This window comes from Acomys russatus, chromosome 17 (assembly GCF_903995435.1).
Source record: "Acomys russatus chromosome 17, mAcoRus1.1, whole genome shotgun sequence".
Taxonomy (NCBI): Eukaryota; Metazoa; Chordata; class Mammalia; order Rodentia; family Muridae; genus Acomys; species Acomys russatus.
Genome location: NC_067153.1, coordinates 39,731,526 through 39,750,632, shown reverse-complemented (window position 1 = coordinate 39,750,632; position 19,107 = coordinate 39,731,526). Strand labels below are relative to the sequence as shown.

Below are 19,107 nucleotides of genomic sequence, written 5' to 3'. Positions count from 1 at the left end.
AATCAGGTATGGTGACCTTGCAGCAGTATCCTTTTGCTTAGGATTGTTTTTGACTATCTGAAATCTTTTGTTCTTCCATATAGATTTTAATTTTTTTTCTGTGTTGAGATGAGAATGATGTTTGCATTTTTAAAAATATTACTTTATTACATATTATAGTGTTCTGCCTCTATATACACCTGCACATCAGCAGAGATCTCATTATAGATGGTTGTGAGCCATCATGTGTTTGCTGGGAATTGAACTCAGGACCCCTGGAAGAGCAGACAGTGCTCTTAACCTCTGAGCCACCTCTCCAGCCCTGGTGTTTGCATTTTAGTGGGGATTGCATTGAACGTGTTAATTGGTTTTAGTAGGATGGCAGTTTTCACAATATTCTTACCCATGAGCATAAAGTTTATTTCCTTTGTGTATTAAATACAAATACTGGTTAATTTTCTTTAGTGTATTAAACATTTCAGGTTAAGAGGTCTTTCTCTTCCTTGCTTAGGTTTATTTCAAGTTAGTTTGTTTGATTTGGGGTTTTTTTGTTTGTTTGCTTACTTGTTTGGTTGGTTTGGTTTTGGGTTTTTGTTGGGGGCAGTTGTTTTTCAAGACTGAGTTTCTCAGTGTAGCCCAGGCTGTCCTAGAAGTCACTCTGTAGACCAGGCTGGCCTCAAACTCAGAGAGGCACCTGCCTCTGCCTCCTGAGTGCTGAATTAAAAGCATGCGCCACCACCACCCAGTTTACTTCAGGGCTTTGTTTGCTTGTTTTAAGGTTGTTGTGAATGGAATTGTATCTCTTATTTCTCTCTCAATGTATTTGCCATTGGTTAGGAAAGCTATTGATTCTTTTATGTTAGCTTTGTGCCCTACTATTTTGCTGAAAGTGTGTATGAATTCTCAGGGTCTTGAGGGTCTTCAATGTATAGACTGACATCATCTGCAAATAAGGATACTTTGACGTCTGTCTCTTCTCTCTATGTCCTTTTTATTTGCTTCTCTTGTCTTACTGCTTTAACCAGTATTTCCAGTACTATATTGAATGTAAGATCTTGTTGTTAAATTTAATGGGAAAACTTTGAGTTTTCACTTAGAGTGTTGGCTGTAGGCTAGTCGTATAGACTCTTTATTATGTTGAGATATGTCCTTCTCTTTGGAGTTTCTTTCTCTCTTTCTTTCTTTGTTTCTTTTTGTTGTTTGTTTGTTTTGGTTTTTTGCTTTTCAAGGCAAGGTTTCTCTTCTGTGTAGCCTTGGCTGTCCTGGACTTATTTTATAGACCAAACTGGCCTTGAACTCACAGAGATCTGCCTGCCTCTGACTATCTGAATGCTGAGATTAAAGGCATGCACTAGCTTGCCTAGCTCTCTTTGGAGTTTCTTTCTTTCTTTCTTTTCTTTTTTCTTTTTTTTTTTTAATTCTTTAAAAAAAACATTTATTTTTTATTATGTATACAATGCTCTGCCTGCATGTACACCTGCAGGCCAGAAAGAAGGCATCAGATCACATCATAGTTGTGAGCCACCATGTTGTTGCTGGGAATTGAACTCAGGACTTCTGGAAGAGCAGTCAGTGCTCTTAGCCTCTGAGCCATCTCTCCAGCCCTATTCATCTCATTTTGCTTTAAATTTGTTAGGTGATATGCCTAGAAATTCATATAGTTTTTAAAAGATTTCCAGTTTAGTAGGATATATGTTTTTAAGGAATGACCTAATGACTTTCAGAATTTCATTGTTCTTTATCATAATGGCTCCTTTCTTCTTCTTTTTTTTTTCCTCCCAAGTGCTTGGATTATAATTGTGTGCCCTTTTCTGATTTATCTGGTGATTTGCGCCTTTTCAATTTTGCCTTTAAATGAGCATTAATATCATAGATTATCCTTGGTTTGAAGGAGGGTGTGATTCCAATAACCATTTGGGAATTGGTAGAATGTAGGACAACAGAGCCCTGTGACTGTGTGCTGGCGGGGGTGGGGCGTGGTGCACGCGGCCCTGGTCCCCACCTGGCTCTATCTGGTCCAGAGCCTGTTGGGTCTTATTCATAGGGATTGCTTTCCATGGCAGTGAGAGTAAGGTGGACTGTGATCCTGTGTTTGTGGTGTGGGCCATCACTTGAAACCTAAGTTTTCCATCCATGCTTAGCCTCTTGTTTTCTCCCTAGTGTGGCCTTTTCCTGTCTGATGCTGGAGGAGGCAACCTGATGGTCCTCTGACAACTGTTCGCCTCAGCACTAAGGAAACAGATGGCAATGTCACAGACACAGGATTATGAATGCAGAAGCCACCATGTTGATGAGCAGGAGTCCAGGATTCCAGGGTCAAGCACCAGGTAAGGAGGCAATATCCACTCCTGATGAATTTTGTCCAGGCCCGGAGCAATGGGAGGGAACAACCCTTCACAGGGAAGGTTGAGTGGCTGCAGGGCTCTTGGCTCACCCCTACTAGTTCTAGTCACGTGGATGTGGCTGCCGTCCTGCATGTGCCTTCTCCGAGGGCCTCAGTAGTGGGTATTCCTGGTCCATCTGTGGAGTCCAGAGTTCTCAGCACAGCCCCTCATTGCCATGACACCTGTACACTTGATAGAGGCCCCTTAGGAACTTTGATGTTTGGGCTAAAACTGGGCCCAATCCTCAGGCACTCTGGGCATCAATCCATACAGTTACAGTGGTCATACCTCATTGCTTTTATTTTTCTAATTTTCAGCTTTTATTTGGAAATAATTCCACACTTACAGAAAAAAAATTATAAAAACAGTCCCAGAAATGTACATGTGTTCTTGCCATGAGCTGTTAGCATCAGTCACCCCATCCTTTTCTGAGTCACTTTTGGACAGGTCACAGGTGTTCTGCCTTAGGCCTTTAATGCTCAAGTCTGTGTCTGTCAGGTGATTCACATAACCAGGACACACGTCACTCGTCAGAGCTCATGTTGATCTTCTCTATCACCCAACCATAGTGCCAACGAGTTCCCTTTGTATTTCTAGCACTTTTACGCCTGTGTAGTATAGGGTCCTCCAACAGTTCTGCCGGCCTATGCCTCTGACTCCCCTTAGCCTTTTCTAATCTAAGTGAGTTCCGCAATCTTTGTACTTAACTGGTTAGAGTACTCACCTAAAATATACAAAACCCCATTCACTCTCCAGTAATGCATAAAATGGGCCTAGTGGTACAGGGAAATAATTCCAGTACTTGGGAAATAGAACAGTGGAGGATCAGAAGTTTAAGGTTATCTTCAGCTGCATAGAAAGTTTGAGGCCAGCCTAGGATACATGAGACTCTGTCTCAAAACACAAAAAACAATGGATGGGAAATGGCTTAGCAGTTAAGAGCACTGGCTGTTCTTCCAGAGGACTAGGGTCTATTCCTAGCACCGACATGGCTGCTTGCAACCGTCTGTAACTCTAGTTCCTGGGCTCTGCAGTCACTGCACACACATGATGCACAGACATATTTAAACAAAATATCCATATGCATAAAAAATAAATTTAATAAACAACAACAAAAATAGGGCTTATGTGTATACCCACTATAGGCTGCCAGCCCTGTACAGGATTCAGGCAAACAACTGCTGAAAAGCCTGGGTTGTTGTGCAGCTTAAATTTTAAGTCTCTGACAATAGACCAAGCTAACATCCTACATATGTCATAGTCCATTTTACTACTCTTTTTTTATCTTTTACTCAGTTTTCTAATGCCAGGTTTGTTGTTGTTTGTTTTGTGCTCTGAGTTAAATGTAGGCCTGGTGGGTACTAAGCAATGCTCTACCACTGAGTCACATCCACAGTCCATGGCTTGCCAATCATTCTGAAATCTCTTCTTCAGTATTTTCTGACTTTTGGACTTGAAACTAATCCAATTTCTTTCTTTCTTTTTTTTGTTTTTGTTTTTGCTTTTGTTTTTTGTTTTTTGTTTTTTAGACAGGGTTTCTCTGTGTAGCCCTGGCTGTCCTGCAACTCATTCTGTAGACCAGGTTGACTTCCAACTCAGAGATCTGCCTGCCTCTGCCTCCCGCATGCAGGGACTAAAGGTATGCACCACCATAGCTGACTGTGACCCAATTTCTTGGTCCCTTTTTAAAGACTGCTTTCCCTTTTCTGAGTCTTCACACCCTCTGGTCATATCCTGGAAGTTCTGAGGTACTGGGGCCACTTTCGCTAACCCATGTGCTGCCATTGACGTCTTTGGTTGGTTTTTGAAATAGACTCTGTATGTAGCCCTGGTTGGCCTTGAACTCATAGCCATCCATCATCTGCCTATACCTGCTGAGAGCTGGGATCAATGGTGTGCCCCAGCATTTGACTTCCGCCACAGGCCAACTACACTTGGTGATGGTGGCCGCTGTGCTATAGTTCCAGGCCCTCTGGACCTGGTCCCTGCTGCTTACTCTTCCTCACACGGCACAGTCTGGGTAGGCAGAGTAACTAACAGCTACTGAAGCCTCCCACCTAGTCCTCACAGCAGTGTCCCAGGTTTCCCTATTGCACATAGTACACAGAGGACCCTGCAGGTAAGCAGTGCCACTGAGCACTCTAGGCCTGGACCTTGGCAGTATGGACATGCTCATGCCCTACAAAGGCTCCTGGCAGCCGCATTGTCTGTGTGCCCAGCTTGCCTACGGAGCCAGGTATTTCTTGACGTGCCTCTCACCATGTCACCTCTGCCCTGGCCAGACTGTTCATCCTAGCCAAGTGCTTTATTGCCCGTGGACACAGCATCTGTCCTCATCTGCTTGACGAAACTGAGCTTCCAGCCCCCCAGTCTACTGTGCTGGAAATGCCTTCTCCTGTTAGTTAGGCTGCTTTGGCTGTTGTAGTGTGCAGGCTCCCGCTCTTGGTGGAGAGCGCTACCTGCTGGAGATACCATAGAACTTGCCTGCATCCTGCCTTGTGCTTCCACACAGGCTGTGCTAGTTTGGGTGGATTTCTTGGAAGATGTTAGGTATTATGTCACTTTTCCCCTGGAGTTTTGTGTGCTGGTGAAGAAGCCCTCGCCTGCTCCATGGCTGTTCTTTGAAGGTTTTGAGGTTTTTTACACTCCTCATCAATCTGTGTGGATCTACATGTTTTTTCACTGCCAGCCAGCCCTCTTGGCCCCCTTGGCCTTACCAATCTGTGAAACCTCCCACTCTCCAAGCTGCAGATCTGTGAGGGACAGCAAAGGCCCTCTGCCATTCCCCACCAGCTCCCCCCCCCCCCGCCACCCCAGCCTCCATGTAGCCCATAAAAAGCTGTTCTCTTAGAATTTCAGCGGGACATACACTGGCATGCAATGCTTTAGGGAGCACTACCAGAAGATAGGGTGACCTGGACTTCTCGGTTACTTGAGCCTCTTCCGTGCCCCACGGAGTCACGCTCTCTCCTGACTGCATAGTTCGTTGCAGGGTTTGTCGTTTAGATTTTTGTTTGCTTGTTTATTGTGGGTTGTTTTTAGTTTGTTTTTGAGACATTTTCACTGCACACCTCAGGCTGTCCTTGAATTTTCGGTTCTCCTGCCAAAGGAATGCAGGAATTACAAGGCTGTTCCACCATACCCAGCTTGGTGCTAGAGTTGAGACTGTTGGCCTGGCGCATGCTACATATACTTTGCTATTGAACTAAATTCCATCTTTATTGTCCATACTTTTTTTTTTTTTTTTTTTTTTTGAGACAGGGTTTCTCTGTGTAGCCTTGGCTGTCCTGGACTCACTTTGTAGACCAGGCTGGCCTCGAACCCACAGCGATCCACCTGCCTCTGTCTCCTGAGTGCTGGGATTAAAGGCGTGCGCCATCACACCTGGCTATTGTCCATACTTTAATCATCTTTTTGTTATGAATTATGAATTCTTTTTATGTTCTGGATTCAAGCTTCTTTGGGTGAGGGTTTCAAGACAGGGTTTCTTTTTGTAGCCTTGGCTGTCCTGGACTTACTTTGTAGTCTAGGCTGACTTTGAGCTCACAGAGATCTGCCTGCCTTCAAGTTTCTTACCAAATATGTGTTTTACAAATGTGTTCTCTCATTCTGTGGTTTTGTTTTCACTTTGTTAGTTGCATTGTTTTTGGCACAGAAATTTTAACTTTGAAATCCAGCTTATGCGTCACTTCTCACAGCTCAGACTTCATTTTTTAAGAAATAAGAAACCAGCCTCATTGTCCTGCTCATGGGCACCTGTCACAATGCCACTGAGCACCGTCCTTTCCCACCTCGTGCTTGTGAGTGTGGAGTGCGGGTCACTGACAACCTTCACGCCATGTGTGCTTGTGCTCTTTATGCTCACTTGGGATGCGTGTTTGGACACATTGTTGCTATGTGCTTCTCTAGGGACGAGAACAGAGGAACCAGAGTACTCTCATCCGGGTACCTGGGCCTGCTGAGAGGGGGCTGTGCCTGCCGTGCAGTCAGGGCCTCAGGACGTCATGGCCCCCATCCCAACTTACAATTGCCATCATTATCTTTCCTCCTTAGACACCATCACAATCACTTTTAAACATTATCACCAAATAAGCCTTGCCAGCTCTATCTCCAGCTGAGGCAGTAGAGGCTGCTAAACGTCGGCACCTTTCTGTCTCATGGGGCCAGGCCCTAGCTGGCTGTGAGGCACTGTGGGCAGTTCTACGCAGCTGGGAAGTTTCTCTTACCTTCTTAATTTGCCATAGCATGTCTGCTGTACACAGACGCCAACTGTGAGCAGCCTGGGCTTTCCTTAACTCATGTGCTCCCCCCAGCTTGCCCATAAGGCCTGCACATACATGTGGCCACTTGCTGGGTCCCTCCTTTCTTCAGAGTCCACATAAACCATGTGGCTTCCCAGACTGGGTTCTCTTTTTTTCTGAAGCCGCTCGCTGTGGATGCTGTGAACGTCGTTAGATCCCACCCACGCCTGGCTTTGGATGTCAATTCCTGGACTCTCCGCCCTCATCTACCTTTTATTTTCTGAGTATTTTAATTGAATATTGCCCCCTAGGAGATGCCAAAAATGTCCCTAAGGGGCTGGGTCTCTGCCCACATGCACAGGAGTGCACCACAAAGGGAATAAAACCCCATTCTTTGTTGAGAGAGGATTATTGAATTGCATTGATTTGAAAGGGCTGTTAAACAAAACCTAGACTCACAATTGTTTCTTTTAGGGATTAGGAGATTGTTCTGTGGCTAATAACTTTCTTTTGTCAGAAAAATTCTTTGGAGAGTACCATAGCTTTGTTTTGGTAAAATCTAATATAGGTTAGGGAGAAGGTTGATGAGAAGAGATTGCCCAGAGGAGTGAGGTACCCTGAGGCCACGCAAAGCATTATGGGCAAATACCTTCCATATCGTCACTGTGGAAGGACTGTTACTGACACTATGGGGCAACTTGCACCTGCTGAGTTTGTCCTCAGCCATTGCCAAGGGAGGGTTTGCATCAAGTTCTGTCCCTGGATCTTCGTGGCCCAGCTTATAGCCACTCAGGTCAAAACTCCTGCTTCCTCCTCCCTGCCCTCTCACATGCACCTCTCTACTAGAACAATCCCGTTCATCCATCTAGACGTTCCCTGCTCCCTCTTGACCTTCCATAGATAATCACCTTCAGGGCCCTACTTCAGGAGCTCTGTGGAATCCCCTCTGTACATTTGTCTTCATGGCCGTGCTTGGTTTTCCTTCTCAATGTTCTGTCTGCAAACCTGTCTTCATTGAAGCACCAGCCAAGTCCTGAAGTGTCTGTTGGCCAGAATTGTCACTGCACAGTGGGCTCCATGCTGACAGGAGCACAGGGTATGATTTCTAAGGAAGATGCTCTTTCTGCCATGACCATGTGCCTGTGCCCAGCCAGGATACACTTGCCTGCCATGTGCTTCATATTGAAGAAGAGAAAGTGAGGTAGGAGTTCGAATGCTGTAACTTCTGCTGGGAGCTCATTCTGAAGTCAGTCGGCCATGAAGGGTTCTAAAACTAAGATGACCCAATTACCAATCCCAGCTTCAGTCAGAGAGCAGCCTGGGCAGAAAAGTACGGGAGAACACAGGGAATCCCGGCTATCTGACGCTGGGAGCTTCAGGTACAGCCTATCCGCACTAATTGTCAAGGCCGCAGTGGTATGAGTGTGTACTCTGCACGGCCACTGCTCCTGCCTGGGTCTTTGGCAGAAGCTGACGGTGGAGTCACTAGTGATGGGAACTTGGAATGGCTTCAAAGTCCACAGGAAACAGTCATGTATTGCTGGCATTGTTAGTGGCTTTGGTGCCTTCATTTTATAGTTGGGGGCCCCAAAGAGGCTCATGTTATGTAAAGTCAGGACTTTCTGACTGATGACCACATGTGGGGTGAAAATGGAGTGAATGTCGGCTATCCCTGGGACACGGGGAAGTGAGTGGCCTGTAGCTGGGAAGCCTGCAGAGGGTCTTGGCCCTGAGGGAGGGTCTGCATATGCTCCTCCTGGAGGTTAGGTGTGTCTCATGAGCTTTTTATCCACATCATCTGTCTCCCACTGTCCTAAGACTCTTGAATGAGCCAAGTGTTGACTCAGCCCCCAGTGTACAGGCATCTCGGGCCACCCTGAGAGAAGAAGCATCAGCAAGCCCGAGTTTGTTCTAGATCTCTCTGCCAAAAGCTACAGAGATGGCACAGCTTAAGCTGAGCAATATGGCACACACCTTTAATTCCAGCATTCTGGAGGCGGAGGCAAGTGGATCTCTGTGAGTTCAAGACCAGCCTGGTCTACAAAGGGAGTCTAGGAACCCAGGGCTGTTACACAGAGAAACCCTGTCTCAAAAAACATTAAAAAAACAAAAACCAACAACAAAAAACCCAAAAAACTCTCACCCTTTACCCCACACCTCCATTACCCACCTATCCCCTGGGTTGGAGTTGGCAGGAGATTGGGTCTGGGATTCTTAGCTCAAATGACACCCATTCATGTTGGAGGGGCTCTTTTATGGGTTCCCTGCTGCCCTATATCCCTGTGCCTGACCCAGAAAACCCAGGCCAAATAGCTGTGCTCCAACTGTGAGATGAGGCAGAGGATCCTCACTAAATAAGCTCATAAACATTTTTAAAAATTTATTCATTTATATATGAGTGCTTTGTCTGCATGTACACCTGTATGCCAGAAGAGGGCATCACATCCTTTTTTTATAGATGGTCATGAGCCACCATGTGATTTCTGGGAATTGAACTCAGGACCTCTGGAAGAGCAGACAGTACTTTTAACCACTGAGCCATCTTACCAACCCTAAACTTAACATTTTAAAGTATGAGGACATCATTCTTTTAAAAACAAAACACTTCTTAGATTAACCTGGCATTTGCAAAAGTAGGACACAGGGGTCCATTGTCTTCCATGTCAGTGTCTCCACAGATGCTCTGAGCCAAGTCAGCACTTCCTCTGTGTCATTGTGTTCTCCTGAATGCCATCTCACCTGATGTTGCTTGTGTCTCAAGAACCCACATGACATAGTTATTGTGTCCCCTTGGATACAATTGAACAGTATCAGTTTTGAGAAAGACTAGCCAGGACCCTTTGTTTACTTCAGTATTTTCCTCATGGCTTGTTTGAGTCACATTTGTTTGAGGAGAATAACCTCAGCATGTCAAGTGTACAAGCTTTCAACATGACCTGTCACTGTGCATTGTCAACCTTGATCCCTGGCCAAGTCATGTCATCTCACTGTGAAGGTTCTCGGCCCGTCATTGCTGTGGGAAAGAGCACATATGTCTGAGGGATAGAGGCTGTGAGTCTCCTCCTGGACGATGGTGAGGCAGCCCCACACATGCTGTCTGGCTTCGGCAGCTGTGTCAGTTCCCCACTGACATCGCTCTTCACTCACGTCACTCAAGCTGGCCAGGTCCTGGTTTTAGCCTCTGATGTTCCCATGTCCTAGGCATGACTGTCTCTGGGGTCTAGGCGCCTACTTTGTGTGTGTGTGTGTGTGTGTGTGTGTGTGTGTGTGTGTGTGTGTGTGTGTGTTTCCCACAATTGCACATCGTGGCCAGAGGTGGACATGAGGTTTCCTGCTCTGTCTTTCACTCTCTGCCTTATCCTAGTGAGTCAGTATGGTGATTTGAAGGAGAAATGTCTCCTTTGAGCTCCTGTATTCAGACACTTGGTCCACCATTGATAGCCCTGTTTGGGGAAGTAATGGAACCTTACTGGGGGCCAACCTTAAGGCTTATATCCTCGCTCCACTTCCTGCGCTCTTTCTGCTTCCTTCGTGCTAGTGAGAACGTGATCAGCCAGCTCCTGCTCCCGCAGCCATGCCCTGCCTTTCCACTGTGATGGACTTGGTCCCTGTGGAACCATAAGTAAAAACAAACCTTTCTTTCTGTAAGTTGCTTTTGGTCATGGTATCTTATTGCAACAGCAGGAAAATAATACAGATCGGGTCTCAGTGAACTTGGAGCTAGGCTGCTAGTCAACAACCCCTTGTGATCCCCTTTTCTACATCCCCCCATAGTACGGGCGTCACGTGTACAGGTGTGGTTACACCTGGGGTCACCGGCACAGGTGTGGCCACACCTAGCTTCTTAATGCACATTGGAGTTTTAAACTCAGGTCCTTCTCATCCTTTGGCTGCAACACTTCTACCCACTGAACCATGTCCCCAGCCCTGAACCCTGATGTCAGCGGTTCCTCAGTGCTCCCTGAGGAGCCCAGCTCCTCTATGGATGGCAGATACTTGCAGACCCTCTATAGTTCAGGCATCTTGGTGAAGCCCCTTCTACCTAGAAAGGCCCTGTCTTACTCTCTGTATAACTGGTTTATGCCATTGCTGTGTTGTTGTGTACCATATGCCATATGGAGTCACATGCCTCAGGCTTGTAACTTGCATGGTATGTATCAGCATGTTGTAGAAGCTACCTTGTTTATGCTACAGGTGAGCAGTATGAAGCTTCTGGAAGGTGGCATCCAAACCAGCTCTGCTTTCGCCCTTCGATAAGCATTTCTTTGCTAAAAGTCTGGCCTCTCACTAGATTGTTTCCCTGGAGAGTAGAATCAGACGTGTCTGTTCCTGGCCAGCCCAGGGGTTAACATTTCTACATTCCTGTGGCCCCTTCATCTGGCTGTAGGCCAGTTTCACCTGACAAGTTGCCAAACATTCTTCCTCCTCCCACTCCCCATGCCCAGCCTGGCAGCAGCTCCTGAGCTGTCTGTAGCCACCAAGCTCCCTGCTGGTGGCAGCTAAGTGATGCTCTGGGCTCCTGATCCTGAGAATGTGGCCCACCCTCCTGCTCTGTTGTCAGTTGGTGTGTGTGCCCTGCCACTGGACTCTGCACTCACTGTAGTTTGTATGTCAGGAGACTGTGGGAACAGCTGTCCTCTCTCACATCCAGCTTTGTTATGGGAGTAAATGAAGACTTCTGCCTTTTCCCAGGGCCCTTCTACTGCATGCTGCATGCTCGGCTGGGGCCTCACCTGACAGCGCAGGAGCTGATAATGGTTCCTATGTCCTCTTGTCCCAGTTACCATCCCCTGCAGCAGAACAATGGCACCAGGACTTTGGCACACCAGGTTTCTGGGCCCGTTTGATTGTGGCTACCACTGGGGCATGTGTGACACCTTCCATGATTTGGGTTTGCATTTTCCTGAGTCCCATCATTCCCTGGCCATAACAAGCACCTTTTACCTGGAGACGTTGGTGGTTGAAGTTTATGGTGCTTTTTAATCTTCTAGAAAGGTCAGCCCCTGCTTTAAATATATTAATATCTGCTCGTTCCCTCCTCTCTAGATGCTGGCATATTAGTCCCTGGCCGCCCACCGCTCCTCTCTCCCCGCTGCTGCCATTTCCTCTCACCAGTTTGCTCTGAGTCGGTTCTTTCCTCTTTATGAATTTGCACTTTGTTCCAGTTTCATTTCTGTTGCAGAGAAAAAAGTCGACTTAGGTCCAGAGTGGTAGCCCATGCCTTTAATCCCAGCACTCAGAAGGTAGAGGCAGATCTAAAATTCATGAGGAATTAAAAATAGGTTAAGAATAGCCAAGAGTTAGGGCTAGAAGGGCAGCTTAGTTGGTAACAGTGCCTGTTGCCTAGCCTGGCAGCCCCGGGTTTGATCCCAGGAACCCACATAATAGGAGGATAGAATCAACTCCTATAAGCTTTCCTGACTTCCAAACACACAGCCGAACACACACACACACACACACACACACACACACACACACAGAATGAATGAATGAATGAATAAATAAATAAATAAATAAATGTAATTTTAATCGTTCTAAAAAGAACAGCCAGGAGCTAGGTACGGTGGCACTGCTGCAGCTGTTACACCGGCTGTTGGAATGTTGGATTGAGAGGCTATGAATGTAACTTGGACGTCATAGTATGTTTCTCTTTGAAAGGGGGTAGTAGATGCTGAGGGATAGCTCAGGGGCAGAACAAATACATGCTTACTACATGCAAAACCCCACATTCTTCTCTCAAACTGGAAAAAGAAAGGATAAGGAAGAATAATGACCAAAGCATGACTGAAGAGAAAGAGTGCTGGGCAGTTTTAAATCGGTTTGTTTTTACAAGGTTGTCGATTCTGCTAAGTTCCCTAAAGAAGACCCATGCTGAGCCAGAGCTGAGATCAAAAGAGATCTCACACAGAAATGTTCATTTGTAAACCTGAAGAGCTGCTCTTGTCCCACCATGGAAGAAATGATACTGTTTCACGAAATGAAAAAAACAAAGTCGTCTAGGCAGAGCCAAGGCTCAGTACAGTGGCAACATTGTAAAACTTCCATAAGGCAGATTATAGACGCATATGCTTGACCTACAAGTAGGCAGATTTTTTTTTCTTATTTTAAAGTTTGTTATAGTTTATTCAGATTACATCCTGATTGTTATCCCCTCACTTGTATCTTCCTGTTCCCACCCTCCCTCCCTCTTCCACCCTATTCCCTTCCCTAGACCTCTGACCGAAGGGGACCTCCTCCCTCACCATCTGACCACAGCCTATCAGGTCTCGTCCGATAGCCTGCTTCCTCTTCCTCTGTGTGCCCGCAGGCCTCCCCACCAAGAGGAAGTGATCAAATTGGGGGCACCAGGAGAACGGATTTCTTCTTTCTTTTTCTTTTTTCTTTTCTTTTTTTTTTTTTTTTTTTTTTTTTTTCTTTCTTTTTATTGTTTGTTTGTTTTGGCTTTTCGAGACAGGGTTTTTCTGTATAGCCTTGGCTATCCTGGACTGGCTTTGTAGGTCAGGCTGGCCTCAAACTTACAGCGGTCTTCCTGCCTCTGCCTCCCTGAGTGCTGGGATTAAAGGCGTGCACCACCACACCCAGCTTTAGAACAGATTTCTTAAAACAGAAAGTAATAAAAGAAACCATGAGGGAAGGGTTTATAAATCCAACTCATTAAGATTAAAACTTGTTTCCTTCAAAAGACAAGACACAAAGTAGGTCCTCGTGACACATCATTGAGAGGGTGCCTGTCTAGATCAGTGTTTAAAATAAAGCTCATGGGGATCAGGAAGGGAAGACACAACTGTGCTCATTGTGGGATTTTCAGGAAGTTGGGGAAAGTTACAACATTAGTAATAATAAAAAATTAAAACCATGTGCGTGGAGATCATTGTTCCATTTGCTATATTTTCACATATGTTTGGAATTGCTCATTATAAAGTCTGAGAAGAAGGCCAGGTCACTGTAAAAGGGAGGCAGAGGAGTGGGCTGGGCTCTAGCCTGGTGATAAAGGGCGACCTGAGTTCAGATTCTCTCCCCATGTCAAAGCTGCTGCGGCATCGGACGCTCACAGCCAGTCCTGCATGTGGAGTCCCAGGACTCCCTGGACAAGCTAGCCAAACAGCAAACTCCAGGTTCAGAGAAGCTGGAGATGTGGTCGCAGAAATCATCCCCATGGGATCATGCACACACATGTACACACACCACACGCATACACAGGGGGAGAAGGGAGGAGTGGGAAAGCTGCAAAATCCCACTGTTCCTGTACAGCCTCTTTTTAAATTTTTTCTTATTTTCAATTTATTTATGTGTTTGTGAGTTTTGCCTGCATGTATGTACATATACCAGGGAGGTCAGAAGAGGGTATAAGATCCCCTGGAACTAGAGTTACAGAGAGTTGTGGGCTGCCATATGGGTGCTGGGGACCTAAGCTGGGTCCTCTTGCAAAAGCAACAAGTGGGGGCTGGAGAGATGGCTCAGTAACCACAAGTGCTCTTAACTACTATGCCATCTCTCCAGCCCCCTCTTTCCCTTTTGCTTTCCTGTCTGGTGATTTCCTACAGAACTATATAAATACAGACATGTGTATCCTTTGCAAACAAGGTTGTACATGTTTATTTCTTATGGACTGTGGCAGGCCTTCCCTGACACTCACTTATATTTACATTAAACACTTACAGAGCCAACCATGATGGTTCCTATATGTAACCTCACTGCTTGAGAAGCGTAGGCAGGAAGATCAATCACTGCAGGCGTTCAGGCCATTCTGAGCTACAGAGTCAGATGTAAATCAAACAGGGCAGGGAGGCGTGCCCAGAGCACCACTGTCCCTGTCAGTGTGCCACATTCCCAACACAAGTGCAGTTTGTTTTGTGGAAACATGGCACTGCATCTTTAAAACTTGAAATTTGGGGGTCAGGAGAGATGGTTAAGAATGAGTGGCCCAGGGCTGGGGGGATGGCTCGGAGGTTGAGAGCACTAACTGTTCTGCTGTTCTTCCAGGGGTCCTGAGTTCAATTCCTGGGGACCACATGGTGGCTCACAACCATCTGTGATGTGATCTGATGCCCTCCTCTAGCCTTCAAGCACTGTATACATAAAAAAAAAAAAAAAAGAATGAGTGGCCCTCATTGTCAAGAATGTGGTTCCCAGCACTCATCTTTAGTGGTTTACAACAGACTTAATTCCAGCTCTGCAAGAGCCTCCTGCCCTCTTCTGGACTGTTAGAGCAGTGTGCACATATGCACATGCACAGGTATAAATAAAAATAAAGCCAGCACTCTGGGAGGCAGAGGCAGGCAGATATCTGTGAGCTCAAGGTCAGCCTGGTCTACAGAGTCCAGGACAGTGAGAGCTGCACAGAGAAACCCTATCTTGAAAAAATAAAAACAAAACACAAAACCTTAAATAAACAAAAATGTTTGTACCCTGACATCAAACATGCATGAATTTGATAACATGGCCATATACAGAGTGATTTACATCTTTAAAAATAAAAAGGATTCCGGGGCTGCAGGCTGAGGACCAGGCACCGGCAGTTGTTTGTGGTTCTGCTGCACTGAGGGTTCCTAGAAAACACCAGATGCAGAAGCACAGCAGCTGGTGGAAGCCCCTGTACAGTATGTGAGGTGAAGGCCAGTGTCTTGGCTGATGGCCTTGTCTCCTACAGGCTGGAGTGGGTGGAGATCATCGAACCACGCACACGCGAACGTATGTATGCCAACCTGGTCACCGGGGAGTGTGTGTGGGACCCTCCAGCCGGCGTGCGAATCAAGCGCACCAGCGAGGACCAGTGGTGGGAGCTCTTTGACCCCAATACATCACGCTTCTACTACTACAGTGCTGCCTCGCAGCGCACCGTGTGGCATCGCCCGCAGAACTGCGACATCATCCCTCTGGCCAAATTGCAGACGCTGAAACAGAACACTGAGTCTCCACGTGCCTCTGCGGACAGCAGCCCAGGGAGGGGCAGCCGAGATGGTAGCACCGGCTCCTCCCTGGAGCCAGAGCCGGAGGAAAGGGCACAAGAGCTGCCAGTTCGCAGCGGGCGGGCGACAACCTTGGTCACTTCAAAGGAGGAGAGTAGCAGGTGAGGAGGAAGGTGGGCCTGTGGTGGGGGTACTAAGAAGAGGGCGGGACCAGAAGGAGAGAGGACTGCTTGTGGCTTGCTCGACTGCTAGTTGCCCAGTAATAGGATTTAATCATTGCTGGCTCAGGGTTATTCAGCAGGCCAACCACCTCCCCTTTAATTATTGATAGTGTCATTAGTGACAAGCCTTGGAGGAAGGGAAGGTCAAGGAAGGCCAGATGTGGTGTTACACACCTGTTATCCCAGCACCTGGGAGGTGGAGACAGTGGAGGATCAGGAGTTTGAGGCCAGCCTATGTTAAATGAGGCCCTGACTCAAAACACAAAAGGGTTCTGGGACCTCAACTTGAGTCCTCTGTAAATGCAGTGCACACTTCTTTTTAAAAGTAGGGTCTTACTGTGTAGCCCATGCTAGTCTGAAACTTAGGGATCCCCCGCCTCTCCTTTCTGAGTGCTGTGGTTAAAGACACCTGCCACCTTCCAGCTCCAGCACACTGTTGGCCACTGAGCCATCTCTTCAACCCCTCAGTGATTATTTTTTCTTCAGTCCTTATTTTTTTCCAGTACATCTTTCACTTTGTAAATGGAAATGTTCATCTCTATAATGTTAAAAAAAAAAAGTTTTGCTTTTTAAAAAAGATTTCTGTGTATGGATGTCTTACCTGCATGTGTGCACCGTGTGCACGTCTCATATTCTCAGAGACCTGAAGAGGGCACCAGATTTTCTAGAACTGGCGCTTCAGACCATTGTGAGCTGCTAAGAAGAAGCGGAAAACTTCACCCAGGTCCTCTACAGTAAACAGCAGTGAGCACCCTTAACTGATAAACATCTCTCCAGCCCAACTTTTAATTAATTAACTATTTACTTTTGAGGCAGGGTCTCATGTAATCCTGACTGGCCTTGCATTGACTATGTAGCCAAAGGATGACCTTGGACTTGTGGTCCTCCCGTCTCCTTCCCAAGTAAGATTATGCGCATGCACAGTCATGCTGGGCAGCTTTCTACATGTTAGGCAAACACCCACCAAAGAGCCTCATCCCTAGGCCCCTCATCTCCAGAGCCTGGGCCAGTCCATATTTTTGTATATTTTATGCCTGTTTAACTTTTTCAAACTTTATTTTATTGTTATTATTATTGGTTTATGTGTGTATAATGTGGGAGTAGCATACACGTGCTACCATATGCATATGGATGTCAGAAGGCAGTTTTTTGGAGTTGATTCTCTCCTTCCATCTTTACTTGAGTTCCAGGAGTCAAACTCAAGTCATCAGGCAAGTGTCTCTCCCTGCTGAGTCATCTCACTCAGTCTGTTCAGCCCCTTCCAACTTCTTGAGCCTATGGAATTCACATTGAATACTCTTTGGCGCCCTCCTCTGCTAATCTCACCGTCTGTGTTCATGCCGGCCCGGCTGACCCCGGCTGACTGGGTGTCCTTAATCAGGGCGCTTCCTAAGCCAGAGCGCTGCCCTGTGAGGACAGGCATGCTGTTCATGATGGAGGGCATCTGCTCCAACAGAGAGCACTTGGGACCGTGTTCTGAGAGGGAGCCAAAGGCACCTTGTGAACAGCAGGTTGCTAGTGTGGTTTCTCCAAGGAGCAAGGGCAGTGACAGTCCCTGACCCCAAAACCAGTGGTAGGGGCTAGGTTGATGGCTCAGCTGGGAAACGGCCTGCCACAAAAAAATAAAGGACCTGCATTTGGATACTAGTACCCATTTAAAAAAAAAAAAAAAAGCCAGGCATAGAAGCCAGGCATGATAGCACACCTGTAATCCCAGCACTCAGGAGGCAAAGACAGGCAGATTTCTATGAGTTCAAGGCCAACCAAACCTACTTATAGAGACCTTGTCTCAAAAACAAGAATGACATTAGATGACAACCCTGGTCTCCACACACAGGCATACACACATGCACATAGAGACACACATACAGCGGCAAAAGAAAACCAATGGCAAGCATCATATGTTGTGAATTGTGACAGTATGTTTGCCTCTCCACACAGATGGGGGTGCCAAGTAAAGAGATCTGCCCATATGTAGTTTGAGCTGAGTGTCATCATCATTTAGGTGGCAATTTCAAGTTTTGCTTGATTCTTCACTTGATATTAATTTTTAAATTGTTGTTTACTTGAGCCTGGGTCTCATACTACGGCTCCAGCTAATGCGGAACTCATTATGTTGGCCAAGGTGGCCTCAACCTGATGGCAGTCTTCCTGCCTCCTCTTCCCTATTGAGAGTTACGAGGTAAGCCACCACGCCCAGCTGATACTTGTCTTTTAGCATGCCTTGCAGGCTAATGGGACCTGAATGATGGCTAGATAGCATGTCCTCAGTCACACAGTTAAATGGATTTTAAAACAAAACAAATTTCTCTTGCATTTTGTAGCAGCTATGTCTGCTACAGATGTGTGTTGAAATGGGAGCACACCTCTTTTAATTTTGACAGCTTGGGAAATAAAGTAGCTGCATATTGGCTATGATTGAGACATCAGTCGTCCCGTTTGCCTTGGGATTGCAGGCGTAATTCATTTAAGCATTGGCAATACTGGGTGTGGTGCTATGCACCTCCGATATCAGCGTTTGAAAGTCTGAGGCCAGGGTTTCACAAGCCTAAGGTTACGTGACTGAAAACTTTTCTCATTCAGAAAATTTCTGTTTTCTCTTAGTTTAAAAAAGAAAATTTGGGGCTAGAGAGATGGCTCAGAGATTAAGAGCACTGTCTGTTCTATCAAAGGTTCAGAGTTCAATTCCCAGCAACCACATGGTGGCTCACAGCCATCTATAAAGAGATCTGGTGCCCTCTTCTGGCATGTAGGCACACATGTGGGCAGAATACCGTGTAAATAATAAAATAAATACATCTTTAAAAAGAAAGAAAGAAAGAAAGAAAATTTGGACCGGAGATGTAGCTCAGTGGTTAAGAGCACTGGCTGCTCTTCCAAAGGTTCTGAGTTCAGTTCCCAGCAACCACATGGTGGCTCACACCATCTATAATGAGATCTGGCGCCCTCTTCTGGCTCGAGCATGCAGGCAGAGCACTGTATACATAATAAATAAATAAATGTTTAAAAAAGAAAGAAAATTGGCCAGCACAATGGCACACAAGTGTAACCCCAGCACTTAGGGAGGCAGAGGCAGGTGGATCTCTGTGAGTTCAAGGCCAGCCTGGTCTACAAATGGAGTCCAGGGTAGCCAAAGCTACACAGAGAACCTTGTCTCAAAAAAGAAAGAAAGGAAGGAAAGAAAAGAAAGAAAGATCGTAGTAAAGTTTCATTCCTACCAACCTTTTTTTTCTTTTTGGTTTTTCGAGACAGGGTTTCTTTTGTAGTCCTGGCTGTACTGGACTCACTTTGTAGACCAGGCTAGCCTTGAACTCACAGAGATCCACTTGCTTCTGCCTCCTTAGTGCTGGCATTAAAGGTGTGCATCACCACG

The 19,107-nt window shown here is 46.3% G+C and overlaps 1 protein-coding gene across 7 annotated transcripts in view; it reads left to right on the top strand.

Annotated features, from left to right (window-relative positions):
* Arhgap39 (Rho GTPase activating protein 39) overlaps positions 1-19,107 on the top strand; it is a 92,994-nt gene that overhangs the window by 49,145 nt on the left and 24,742 nt on the right. For 6 of the 7 annotated variants that reach the window (XM_051159841.1, XM_051159838.1, XM_051159839.1 and 3 more), the window contains 2 exons: positions 2,140-2,306; positions 15,255-15,674. In XM_051159841.1, coding sequence (XP_051015798.1) covers positions 2,221-2,306; positions 15,255-15,674 — 506 coding nt within the window. In that variant the 5' untranslated portion in view covers positions 2,140-2,220. The remainder of the gene's footprint in view (positions 1-2,139; positions 2,307-15,254; positions 15,675-19,107) is intronic. The other variant, XM_051159844.1, reaches the window with a different exon arrangement.